At 36.3% G+C, this 14,473-nt stretch overlaps 1 protein-coding gene across 2 annotated transcripts in view; it reads left to right on the forward strand.

The window, feature by feature from the left end:
• HSD17B4 (hydroxysteroid 17-beta dehydrogenase 4) overlaps positions 1-14,473 on the forward strand; it is a 92,472-nt gene that overhangs the window by 17,848 nt on the left and 60,151 nt on the right. For both annotated transcript variants that reach the window (XM_045838040.1, XM_045838039.1), the window contains exons 4-8: positions 942-1,001; positions 7,448-7,469; positions 7,587-7,633; positions 9,287-9,371; positions 12,979-13,166. In XM_045838040.1, the coding sequence (XP_045693996.1) occupies positions 942-1,001; positions 7,448-7,469; positions 7,587-7,633; positions 9,287-9,371; positions 12,979-13,166 (402 nt within the window). The remainder of the gene's footprint in view (positions 1-941; positions 1,002-7,447; positions 7,470-7,586; positions 7,634-9,286; positions 9,372-12,978; positions 13,167-14,473) is intronic.

Genomic DNA, 14,473 nt, shown 5'->3' on the forward strand with positions numbered 1-14,473 from the left:
GAAAAGCAATGACCTATGACCTAGATTACTGTATTCAGCAAATCTATCATTTAGAATGGAAGAGCAGATAAAAAGCTTCCCAGACAAGGTAAAGCTAAAGGAGTTCATTATCATCAAGCCCTTATATGATATGTTAAATAAATAAGAAACTTATTTAAGAAGAAGAAGATGATCAAAATTATTAACATTTAAATGGCAATAAATTCACATTGATCAGCAATTGAATCTAAAAACTAAGCAAACAAGCAGAACAGAAACAGAATCATAGATGTGGAGATCATTTGGAGGGTTATCAGTTGGGAGGGGGAAAGAGGAGAATGTAGAAAAAGGTACAGAGATTAAGAAGTATGAATTGGTAGGTGAAAACTAGACAGGGGGATGTTAAGAATAGTATAGGAAATGGAGAAGCCAAAGGAAGAACTTAAATATGCACGACCCATGAGCATGAACTAAGGGTGGGGATTGCCAGAGGGAATGGGGAGTACTGAGTAAAGGGAGACAAAGGGAGAAAAATTGGACTGTATAGCATAATCAAGAAAGTATATTGAAAATAAATATTCAGTTTGTTGTTTAGATACATTTCAAGCACGCAACAGCCACATGTGCTTAGTGGCTACAGCATTAGTGAGGAAATGGGATGTTTTCATCTTCACAGACAGTGCTATTTTAGATAGTATTTGCCAAATATTTCTCTTTCATCCCCTCCTCTTTATTTCCCCCCTTTTATAGGTTAAAGTATTACCTTAGGGACTGAATTTCTTTTGGGATATTAGATCATCACCTATATTTTGATTTATTATGTGTCTGCACTATAAATGTGTTTTTCTTGGAAATGAGTTCTATTGAGTGAATAGTATTTGTCATGTCCTTTGATCCACAGAATTTAGTAATCATTTTGAGAGATATCACTGAAGTTTTGTACTAATTTCTCTCTCCCTCAGATTCAGTGGAAGCAGGAGAGAAGGTTGTGAAGACAGCACTGGATGCTTTTGGAAGAATAGGTGATGTTTCTTTTCATTTATGGTATTAGCAGAGCAGCTACTACGTTCTTAAAAACTCCCTCTTTCTTGATAATCAAGTATGTAGATTTGTTTTACAAATTGATTATATAATCTACCTTATTCCACAAATGGCTTAAGGTATGACAGTTTGTGTGTGTGTGTGTGTGTGTGTGTGTGTGTGTGTGTGGTTTTATATTTTTCTGCACTTAAGAGCCTTTAAAAAATGTACACTCTAAGTACCCTTTATATAATAATTTGATTATATCCCAGATGCATTTATAAAATAAAAAATAAGTCAATATTTGGCAATAGAGGACCCAGTGGAATCCTTTGGATGATTATAATAATTTAGATTAAAATGATTCAATATGTTGCAAATTAATTAGGATAAATTACATACAATTAACCCTTGAAAAATGTAGGGGCTCAGGGTGCCACACCTCACGCAATTGTAAATCCATGCATGACTTTGACTTCCCAAAAACTTAACTGCTAGTAGTCCACTGTGTACCCTGTGCCTTACTGATAATGTAAGTAGTCGATTAACATGTATTTTGTATGTTATATGTATTATATACTGTATTTTTACACTAAAGTGAGCTAGAAAAAAGCAAATGTTAAGAAAATCATAAGAAGGAAAATACACTTATACTACTGTACTATATTTATTGATATTGTAAGTTTGTGTCATGTGTTTACAAGATGAACTGTCTGTCAGTACCTACATTAATTTCATCTTATATGAGACAAAACACTGTAAATGTATTATGAACACTAGACATCAAAAATTAAAAGATAATGTGAAAGAAATTAATATTTACAGGTAAAAAGATTCATGTATTGATAATGAAGAAGTAGTAATATGATTTCTTTATGGTGTAATCGATAGGATAATTTCAGTGTAACCTAGCCTATAGACTAAGGAGTGAGTAGTTATAAGGTTTTTATGGCATACAGCATTAGTTATATTCATAATACACTATTTAAAATGTTATGGTTTTTAAAAAGCACTTACCTGTGATCATGGGCTGTTACACATCTTCTCCATTTATGAGAGAGAGCCATACTTGAAGGTGATATAATTCTTCAAAGCAAAGTGATAAAATAGTAAGAAAAGTAACGCATTATTAATTTCATAGTAAGTATCACTCACCTTATGCCTATTTCAGGGTAGGTTATCCACTTCATACAAGTCTTGCATACAGTGTTCTATGTGACACAAAAACATCTCATACAGTTCTTGCTATTTATTTTTACACAGACACACACGTACAACAGATAAGTTTATTAACTATATGGCATGATGATTATTTACTGTCCATTAAGTGGAAGTGAGTCTCCATGAAGGTCTTCATCTTCATCCTCATCCTCATGTTGAGCAGACTGAGGAGGAGGGGTTGGTCTTGCTGCCGCAGGGGTGACTGATGCGGAAGAAGTGGAGGAGGTGGGAGGTTAGGTGGGAGAGGCGGGCACACTCAATGTAACTTCATGGAAATACATCATAATTTGTGTCTGACTGTTTTGCAGCTTCATTTTTTAAAAAATGTTTCTATATGGTACCATCTTTCTTCCAATGTTTGCTTTAGTTTACAGTGCTTATATCATCGAAGAGTCTATGTCGTAAAAGAAGTCAAAAGCAATCTGGAATAACTAGAACCGTTCTGTTAGTTTGTTTTCTGGCAATGCTTCTTCTATGTCTTCTTCCTTGTTGTCTGGCGTTGGTCTCGTCTTTGTGAAGTTGTCTTTGCTAATTCCTCCATTTGGGTGTGGTGTCTGTTAGCACTAGAATTTCTCTCAGATACATATCTTGAAATCCTCCCCCCCACATCTTCCCCCCCCCCCCCCATATCCACAATCTTTTTCATGATTTCCTTCATTGGCTGTATTGTAAATCCTTTGAAATCATGCACAACATCTGGATGCAGTTTTCTCCAGTGGGATTTATTGTTTTGGGCTTGATGGCTTTCAACGGCTTTCTCTATAACAACGATGGCATCTTCAATGGTGTAATTCTTCCAGACTTGCATGATGTTTTCTCTATTGGGATTTTCTTCTATGGCATTGACAATTCTTTCCATAGAGGAGTATGTATAATGAGCTCTACACATTAAGACATTGTCTTAGGGAGCAAGTGCACTGCTTCAGTGAGTTCACTGTTGAACTCATGGGATTCTCTGTAGTGAAGAGCATTATCCAATATTCAAAGAACTTTGAAAGGCACTCCCTTACTGGCAAGGTACTTCCTGGCTTCAGGGAGAGAGTGTTGTTAAAATCAATCCAGAAAAAGGTTTCTCATTGTCCAGGGCTCCTCCTTGTACAACAAAAAGACTGGTAGCTGGTGTTTATCTTTTCCCTTCAAGGCTTGGGGTTTAGCAGTTTTTTAGGTAAGGGCAGTCCTGATGCCCGACTGCATTTGTGCAAAATAGTAGTTAGCTATCCCTTCCTGTCTCAAGTTATGGTGCTCTTTTCTTTTCCTTACTAATAAATATCTTTTGTGGCATTTATTTTTTCCAGAATAGAGCACTTTCATTTTCATTAAAAATGTTTTCAGGCAGATATCCTTTCTTAGTGATTTTCTTAATGGTATCTGGGAACTTGTTTGCTGCCTCTTGGTCAGCAGAAGCCACTTCTTCTGTTATGTTGAAGTTTTTAAAGCCAAACCTCTTTCTAAAATTATCAAACTATCTTTTGCTGGCATTAAATTCTCCAGATTTAGATCTTTCATCTTCCTTTTGCTTTAAGTTGTCATATAATGAATTTGCTTTTTCAAGTCATGTTAGTATCTATAGCCATACCTTTCTTACAGTGGTCCTGCACCCACATAAAAGCTGCATTTACAATAGGAGATAAGAAATTATTTTATAAAACGTGTAAAGTTTTCATGACTGCTGGCATAACTGTAATGATAGCTTCATGAATTTACTTTTTTTTCTTTTTTTTTTACAATGGTCCTTACTCTGGATTCATTCATCTTGAAATGCAGGCAACTGCAGTTACAGCTCTCAATGTATGGTACATATTAAGCAATTCAATTAAAAAAATTTTAAGACAGGGAATACTTTATTTAGACCCTTCAGAGAAATGGACAGGTTGGGTCTGTAGTAACAAAGCATTGTGTTTTAAAGTATAGACCAGTAATTGTGTATTAGAGTATACACTGCTACATACAAATGAACTGATCAGACCACAACTTTTTACTGTTTAAAACAGAATAAGCATCCTCATAAAAGCAGCACCTTTCTGAAATTTTAACTTTATTCTTCTTCCTGATTTTCTCCTTCCACAGAATCCACATAATCCTTCTCAAGGGCAGCCATGTCCTTATGGACCTCAGAAAACTCCCCTTCCTCCTTGCCCTCACCCATGTTCCAGTGGACAAAGGTACACTTGACATACATTAGGTCACACTGAGGTCCAGGTGAGCCCAGGTCTCAGCAATAGCTGTGGTGGTGTTGCTCAGCATGTGCACGGTACCCTGTACTTGGGCCACGTCTCTGCCTCATACCCACAGTGGGAGGCTGCTAATTAATGTCAGCTTTGAAGCCAGTGGGGCACCAGTCCACAAACTGGATGGTACACGTGGTCTTGATGGTGGCGACCATCAAGCATTGGCATGTTTGGGAACCATGTCACCTTGATACAACAGGCAGCAAGCCGTATATTTACTATGGTGAAGGTCATGTTTCACCACCTGGTTGGCTGGTTCAAGGCACACATTGGTAATGTCTGCAACAGAAAGCTGTTCTCGGCAGGCTTTCTCAGTAGAGACAACAGGGGCATATGTGGCCAGAGGAAAGTGCATGCAGGGAAAGTGCACCAGGTTGGTTTGAAATTCGGTCAGGTCAACATTCAGGGCTCCCTTCAAACCTCAAGGAATTAGTGATGAAGGCTACAGTTTGCCTATCAGCCTATTTAGATTAGTATAGGTTGGGCACTGAATATTGAGGTTTCTATGACAGATACATTGTAGCTGGCCCTGTTATCATCCATGAAGGCACAGAGTGCTCGAGTGAGGGTGGTATAGGTGTTGAGGATGGAGTTGTAGGGTTTCAACTACAGCTGTGGAAACCTTGGGGACTAGGTAAATGGAGAACTCCAGTTTGGACATCTTGCCATATTCATCAGACATTCCATCAGTGGGGAGGTAAACCCAGAGCCAGTTCCCTCACCAAAGCTGTGAAAAACCAAGAAACCCTGAAGACCTGTGCCCTGTTTGGCTGGTTTCTGAATTCTGACTAAGACGAGGTCAGTGATTTTTTTACCAATGGTGTAGTGCCCATGTGCTTAGTTATTGGCAGCATCTTCCTTGACTGTGATGAGCTGCTCAGGGTGAGAGAGCTGGTGGTAGGTGCCAGTATGAACAATATCAATGACCGTGGGTTTCAGGTCCATATGCTGGTCAGCACCTGTTTCACTGAAGAAGGCATTGGAGTCGTCTCACCACCCACCTCCCCCCACAATGGTCTTGTTACTTGGCATCTCATCTGGCCATCAGGCTGCATGACATATTCCAGCAATAGAGCTCCCAGCAGGCATTGACAATCTGGACATCAGCCTGGCCAGTGTGCATGGAGCTGCACTCACGCATGGTTGCTGCTTTGCAGCTGCCAGATGATGGCAGACAGAAGAGAGGTAGTTTCTTTTTACAGTATGACTCTTAGGCAGTTGCTGTAAGATCCTACTCATCTTTTTCTTACATTGTCATGACTTCTTGCTGCTTCTTAGGAGAACTTCCAGCATCAGTAGTAGCACTTTGTTTGGGTTCCATGGTGTTACTCAGGTTTACAGTATTGCACTGAAAAATGAAAAATGCAGGAGAATCGTGCGAAATCACTTTTTACTGCTGTGTGCAATTTGCTGAAGAAAGGAACTTTTCATGTGGAGTGATGAGCATCACATGGCATTTTAAGCTGACAGTTGCAACATGTGAGCTCACTGCAGTAGCAACAGGAGGTGGCTAGAAAATTATTGCAGTAATACAGTATGTACTACAGTTAATCTTATGCAGTTATTTAATACTGCGTATTTTTTATTTTAAAATTTTTATATTATTTTTTCATTACCATTTATCTTCCTATGCCTCCTTCCCCCCTGTAGTCACCACACTGTTGTGCATGTCCATGAGTCCTCCTTTTTCACTTGATTCCTCTACCCTCTACCTCCCCAGAGCTGTCAGCCTCCTCTCCATCTGTGAGTCTGTCTTAATTTTGCTTGATAGTTCAGTTTGTTCATTAGATTCCACATATGAGTGAAATCATATGGTATTTGTCTTTCTCTGACTGGCTTGAACATAATACTGCATTTTTACAATTGTTTACATTTCTCTACTGTGAATGGTGGCACCTGTGGTCTGTGTGTGCATATTTTGATAAATTTCAACTTTTTGTAGTAGACTTGTATATATTTTATGGTAATAAATGATAAAATAGACTACTGGAATCTACATATATTTCATATATTCTGACATACCTTTTTCTTAAATTTGTTTGATTTTCTAGGTTATGTGGTTTGTCTACAAGTTTTTTCACATTGTTGTAAATCTCCAAAAAATTTTCTAATATATCTATTGAAAAAAAAATCACATAGAAGTAGACCCATGCAGTTCAAGGGTCAACCGTATTAACAAAAACCCCTTCATTTTTAAGAAGCATTTCCAGTGTGTCATTTAGTGCAGTTTTCTCTAGATAATCTTCCTGGTTTAGTTCCACACATTTTAAGTAAGAGATTGATTATTGAATTCTAGAGCGAAGCATTACTGCAGCTCAAAATATTTACAATCTGAAAAACATTATTTTCTTTTGTAGTTTGAATGTACTCCCCCCTTTTCTTGTCTAGCATGTTTATTTTTCTAGTCATGTTTGGTTGAGCTTATAAGAGACATTTTGCAAGTATATGACAGGGACAGAGACCACACAGGTGTGAACTCATAGGGTGAAAATAGAGACGTGATGGTGGTTTACCTTAAAAAATATAATTTCTCTTCATAAGAATACAATTATGTGTTTCTAACTCTTAACATTTTCTTTCTGGGTTTTTGACTTTTGAGTGGCAAGAAAAATATCTTTAATCTTTTAACTTTCTGTGTGAATTTGAGGTTAAATGGGAAATAACTTATGGTTACCAATGAATTCTGAGAACCTAAGAGTTGTGCAGTAGCTAATTTTATAAATAAGATGATAAAATTTCAGCAGAAGGAAGGGTAGAATATGTAAGTTTGAGAGCAAAGCACCAATATAAGGTGATACTTGTGGTTTTATGAATTGGAATTTTTTTTGCTATGGGTATAGAATTTTCTTTTGATAGCACTGTTCACCAATTATATATACACAATTATTTTTCCTTGGCTATGCCCCTTCCCCCCGATTTTTGAAATAAATGTAAGTCAAGCAAATGCAAATTAATATATTTACTTATATATTTGTGACTTTGATCTTTTTATATTGTAGATGTTGTGGTTAACAATGCTGGGTGAGTATTTCTTTTTTCATTTTTACTAAAGTAACCTGCATGCAAGGTGTTTTGTTTTTGTTTTTGTTTTTAAAGTGTATACTTTCTGCTTCCCTAACTAATATATCATTTTTTTAGAATTCTGAGGGACCGTTCCTTTAGTAGAATAAGCAATGAAGACTGGGGTAAGTTTTTAATATATGTCTCTCTGGAATATACCCATCTATTTAGCCTTTTAGTATTTGATAAATTTATATATTTAAGTTAAAACTTACTTTTATCTACTTTTGCTGATGTAAGTGATGAGTAAGCTTTATAACTGAAAATGGTGGATATTTGGGAGTAGCGTATTTTTTTTTGACATCTGAGAAATTTTAAAAAATCAGTTATTAGAAGTTATTCAGAAGGATTTTGTGCCTTTCATTTGTTTCCCTCTTTTTTTCCTTGAGAGCTTGTCATCATTTTATAGCAGTACCAACTCTTTCTAACGGCCTGTAGCATACTTATCTGGCTGTGTGATTCTTAGTTCAAAAGCAATAGCAGAATATGGAAGGGAGCCTGGGGCACTAAAAATGATGGAGATCTTCATACTGGGTGGGGAGAACCTAGATGTAATTTTGAAGCCTCTAATAATTAGGAAAATTTTCCATTAGGAATGCCATGTTGGAAAGATTGAGTTTAGATAATGAACAAGTCATAGTTATGAAAAAAATTTTTTTTGTTTGCTCATATTGCCCTTACTTTCATTGGCCATCAGAACTAAAACAACAATGGTGACTGAGATAGTGGCGTTCATGGTAACTGAGTTGAATTATATCATTGTTTATAGTGTGTGCTTCTGGGGAGTATTACCAGAGTTCTTTTGGAAGAAGCAAAATACCTTTGTGACTTTGAGTTAAGCAAAGAAGGGCTTTTAGTTTCCTCTTCCCTTGTAAGAATTGGGGTACAAAACAAGCTAGGAAAGATAAGATTTGTTGGCAAAAGGGGCTATTTTAGTACTTTCCTTTGAGCTCTGGTTGAGCAGGGATGTTTCTTCCTTTGGTTTTATCCTAAACTCACCTAAACTCACCACTTCTAACTACCTCTCCTCCCTTTTATTCCTCTATTAACCCTTACATTATTCTTCTAATATATACGTGAAAACATTTGATGAGGTCCCAGATTGAAACAAAAATAAGGAAGAATGATAAAAAAATAATTAAAATAATCAAATGAAATATAAATAAATTGTGTTAAAAATTAAACCTAGAGGGTTATGTCTGTCTGAATAATTCTCCAGGTTTTCTATTCATTAGATTAATATCTCTAAAAACAGATAAGCTTCTCTCTCTTACTCCTTTTCTCCCTCTCCATACCCCCCCATTTTCTAACCCCCATCTCCCAGTTCTCTCTTAACTCATTTGCAAACCCTGGGAAAAAGGGATATAAGGATATACTGAGCATTTTGTAAGTATTTTTCGATGATGAACTATGTGGTTTATAATTATGTTTTAACTAATGTTTGTATTGAGTCCCAACTATATATGTGTCATTTGTTGATACTTGTATTAGTGAATTTTTATATAAAGTAAGCATAAATTAAAGATGGCATTGTATTTAGATATGTGTAGGGATTTCAATAATTTTATCATAAATTATATGCAAAACATGTATGAACCTTAGATTGATTTCAGAATTGGAATGAAAGCAAAAAAATACTCAGAGTGATATGACAATAGTTGAATGTTAGGTATAACATGAACATCTGCTTATAAGTAAGTCATTGCTTACATTCATTCTGAGACATGTCAGTTGGAATTTTTGACAGAATATTAAATGAAAATAATTTCTTATTTTAGATATAATCCATAGAGTTCATTTGCGGGGCTCATTCCAAGTGACCCGGGCAGCATGGGATCACATGAAGAAACAGAAATTTGGAAGGTAGAGTTACATATGGCTTTCAAGGGGTATTAGAGATGTATATGGGTTCTTGTGTACAGGGAATGATGATTGCTTTCACATTGAGGAAAATATCTTCAGATATGTGTAGGCTTTTTAAATGTAGCTTTGGCACAACCTGCTCATTAAGTTGGCCATTTAGTTACAGATTAGCTGAGCTGGACCGATTTAATTTTTTCACCTCCTATTTTTCATTATTTTTTTCTTCACATTTTTAAAATTGTTGTTCAAGTACAGTTGTCTCCATTCCCCCTAGCCCCCCCACTACTCCTCCCCACCCCAGCCATCCCCACCTCCCACCCTCGATCCTACCCTGTCCTTTGGCTTTGTCCATGTGTCCTTTATACATGTTCCTTTCAACCCTTCCCCCTTTTCTCCCCATTCCCCCTCACCTCCCTCCACCCCCCCCCCACCTCCCCTCTCACCTCCCCTCTGGTTACTATCAGTTTGTTTTTAATTTCAATGTCTCTGGTTATATTTTGCTTGCTTGTTTTGTTGTTTAGATTCCAATTATAGGTGAGATCATATGGTATTTGTCTTTCACTGCCTGGCTTATTTCATTTAGCATAATGCTGCCCAGGTCCTTCAATGCTGTTGTGAAGGGTAGGACCTCCTTCTTTCTTTCTGCTGCATGGTATTCCATTGTGTAAATGCACCACAGTTTTTTGATCCACTCATTTACTAATGGGCACATAGGTTGCTTCCAGCATTTGGCTATTATAAATTGTGCTGTTATGAACATTGGGGTGCATAGGTTCTTTTGAATTGGTGTTTCAGGATTCTTAAGGTATAGTTCCAACAATGAAATTGCTGGGTCAAAAGACAATTCCATTTCTAGTTTTCTAAGGAAATTCCATACTGTTTTTCACAGTGGCTGTACCAGTCTGCATTCTCACCAACAGTGTACTAGAGTTCTCTTTTCTCCACAGCCTTGCCAGCACTCGTTTGTTGATTTGTTTATGATGACCATTCTGACCCACATGAAGTGGTATCTCATTGTTGTTTTAATTTGCATCTCTCTGATGGCTAGTGATGCTGAGCATCCTTTCATATATCTCTGGGCCATCTGTATGTCCTTCTTAGAGAAATGTCTGTTCAGGTCCTTTGCCCATTTTGTAATTGGATTATTTGTCTTTCTGGAGTGGAGTTGTGTGTTCTTTCTGTATTTTGGAGATCAAACCCTTGTCCAAGGTATCATTTGCAAATATATTTTACCATACTGTTGGTTCCCCTTTCATTTTGCTGATGTTTTCTTTAGCCGTGCAGAAGGTTTTATTTTGATGAAGACCCATTTGTTCTTTCCTTTAGTCACTTGCCTTACGGGATATATTGGTGAAAATATGGCTGCATGGAATATCTGAGATTTTCCTGCCTATGTTCTCCTCTAGGACTTTTATGGTGTCATGACTTATATTTAAGTCTTTTATCCATCTTGAGTTTATTTTTGTATGTGGTATAAGTTGGTGGTCAGGTTTTATTTTTTTGCATGTAGCTATCTAGATCCCCCAACACTGTTTCTTGAAGAAGCTATTTTTACTCCATTTTATGCTTCTGCCCCCTCTGTCAAATATTAATTGACCATAGAGACTTGGGTTTATTTCTGGGTTCTCTGTTCTGTTCCACTGATCTGTGTGTCTGTTCTTATGCCAGTATCAGGCTGTTTTGATTACAATGGCCTTGTAAGACAGTTTGATATCCGTTATTGTGATCCCTCCTACTTTGTTCTTTCTCAAAATTGCTGCAGCTATTTGGGGTCATTTATGGTTGTATATAGAACAAAGATTGTTGGATTTATAAATTGCTTTGGGTAGTATGGACATTTTGATGATATTAATTCTTCCAGTGAATGAACACAGTACATGCTTCCATTTGTTTGCATCTTTCTTAATTTCTTTCTTCTGTGTTGTGTAGTTTTCTGAATATAGGTCTTTTACCTCTTTGGTTAGGTTTATTCCTAGGTACTTTATTTTTCTTGTTGCTATATTAAATGGGATTTTTTTCCTGATTTCTGTTTCTGATATTTCATTGTTGGTGTACAAAAATGCCTTTGATTTCTGAATATTGACTTGGTATCCCACTGTTGTGCCAGATTCACTTATTAGGTCGAGTAGTTTTTTGGTGGAGTCTATAGGATTTTTTATGTACACTATCATGTCATCTGCCAACAATGACAGTTTCGCTTTCTCCTTTCCAATTTGGATGCCTTTTATTTCTTTTTCTTGTCTGATTGCTGTGGCTAGGACTTCCAATACTATGATGAATAGAAGTGGCGAAAATGGACATCCATGTCTTGTTCCTGATCTTAGTGGGAAAGCTTTTAGTTTTTGCCTGTTGAGAATGATGTTGGCTGTAGGTCTCTTGTATATGGCCTTTATTATGTGGAGGAATGCTCCCTCTTTTCTACTTTGCTTAGTGTTTTTATGATAAATGGGTGCTGTACCTTATCAAATGCTTTTTCTGCATCTGTTGATATGATCTTGTGATTTTTGTCTTTTCCTTTTGTTTATGTGATGTATTACATTTATTGATTTGCAAATATGTACCATCCTTGCATCCCTGGGATGAATCTCATGTGATCATGGTGTATGATCTTTTTAATGTATTGCTGGATGTGGTTTGTCAATATTTTTGTTGAGGATTTTAGCGTCTGTGTTCATCAGTGATATGGCCTGAAGTTTTCTTTGTTGTGTCTTTATCTGGCTTCATCAAAAGAGTGTGGGAGTCTTCTCTCATCTTGGGTTTTTTGGAATAGTCTGTGAAGAATAGGGGTTAGCTCTTCCTTAAATGTTTTGTGAAATTCTGCTGTGGAACTGTCCAGTCCAGGGCTTTTGTGTGCTGGGAGTTTTTTGATTACTGCTTCAGTTTCATCAGCTGTTAATGGTCTGTTTAGGCTTTTTCTGCTGTTCTGATATTTTAGTAGTACAAACATTGAGGACTTAACTGTACTTTATTCTCTAACCAAAATATCATTTTGTGTATACAGTGACCAACTGGGGAGAGATGAATGGCTGTTTCCTGCTAGCTGGTACTTGTGAGACATGAGTCAGCCTTTAAAAACTGTTTAGGAAACTGTTGGACTCTCATGGTTGTGTCTCTGTGAGTGACTCAGAATGTGGTAGAGCTAGAGAGTGAGTAAGATTGGGTCAGATTATGAGTTGACATTGTTTAAATATGAGACATTTAATGTTATCTAGAAAGAGAGGGGATCACAGTAGTAAGGACTAAAGAATTAGAATTGCTTTATCTAATATTTATTACTAAAATTTTAACTTACATATTTCCAATTTATTTTGTTTTAAATATTTATTGTTGTTTTCAATAGATAACAAATGTACATTCTTACACTTAATTTTATTTGGTTCTGACCAGGGATTCTTTTAAAACAGTTAAATCTTGTATTTGAAGTTTGAGAGATTACTTTTATTATTAATATTATTTTAGATATATGAATCATGACTGTAAAAACCTAATGACAATATACAAAGTTGTTTTTGAAAGGTGTAATAGTACTGAAAAGAAAATAAAGACATAGAGTTACAACATCATCAGATCAGAAAAGATAATATTGGGGGGTTGATTTTCCTTTTAGGATCATCATGACTTCATCAGCTGCAGGAATATATGGCAACTTTGGCCAGGCAAATTATAGTGCTGCAAAGTTGGGTCTTCTGGGCCTTTCAAATACTCTTGCAATTGAAGGCAAGAAATACAACATTCATTGTAACACTATTGCCCCTACTGCTGGATCACGGTTGACCCAGACTGTCTTGCCTGAAGGTAAGTAGCTTACATTTTTTTCAGTATTATTACCCACTAATCTTCATGGGTAATAAGTGGAACAGCAAATCAATTGTTTCTCTCTCTCTCTCATCAATCAATTAAAACAAACATTATCTCACACAGTTTTGCGGGGATCAGGAGTCTTCAGTGGCACAGCTGGGAATTTTTGGTCCTGAGTGTCTAATGAAGTCTTAATGAAAATGTTTGCTGGGACTTCAGTCATTTGAAGTCTTGTCTGGGTCAGAGGGTCCACTTCCAGGCTCACATGGACATGGCAGTTACCAGGAGGCCTCCATTCCTTCCTTGAGACATTAGTTTTTCATCACATGGGTTTCTCCATAGGACTATTCTTGATATGGCAGCTCCCTTCCCAAGAGCTAATAATTTGAAAGAAACAGCAATCAAGATATAAGTTGCCACATCTTTTAATTTCAGAAGTGATATACTGTCAATTCTATCTTATTATATTGGTCACAGAGAGCAATCTTGGTATGTTGTGGGAGGGGACTATAAAAAGTGGTGAATGAGAGAAGATAGGGATCATTGGGGCCATCTTGAAGACAAGCTGTCCTGCAACCCTAAAATTGGGTGTTGCCAATAACTTGCATGGATCTCTTTCATCCTTTATCACAACCTCTTTGCTTGCCCAAGATGTAATCACTTAAAGAAAATGATTGATTTTCATTTCCTTACTGCTTTTTCCTTTAAAAATATTAAATATTAAGTAAAATATTTTAAAAATAATAAATACATGGCTAAAACTCTTTATTTTGGGCTTGTTTATTTTGATATTAATAAAATCATAACATACTGCATTTTTGAGGAGGAATTACTTTTTTATTCGCACAATGTTATGATTCTAAGATTAATTTATATTGCGTATACCTATAGTTCCCTAATTTTTTAAAATATATTTTATTGATTGTGCTATTACAGTTGTTCCATATTTTTTTCCCCTTTATTCTCCTCTGCCTTGTAGCCCCCCTCCCACCATCATTCCTTTACCTTAGTTCATGTCCATGGGTCATGCATATAAGTTCTTTGGCTTCTCCATTTCCCATACTATTCTTATCCTCTCCTCTGTTTTTCTCTCACCTAAGATACTATATTTTGCCATGTATAATACACACTTTTTTGCCCAAATTTTTGAGGGGAAACTAAGGATGTACATTATATGTGGATGGTACTAATTCCATATCTATATAAATGTTTTTAATTATTTATGCTTATGTGTTAAAAATATAACTCTAGAAAGCAATAACAATATCCATATGCAAAATAATACCCTGGAATACGATAATTGG

The sequence above is a fragment of the Phyllostomus hastatus genome, unplaced genomic scaffold (genome assembly GCF_019186645.2).
Source record: "Phyllostomus hastatus isolate PE091 unplaced genomic scaffold, TTU_PhHast_1.1 phas_contig_254, whole genome shotgun sequence".
NCBI lineage: Eukaryota > Metazoa > Chordata > Mammalia > Chiroptera > Phyllostomidae > Phyllostomus > Phyllostomus hastatus.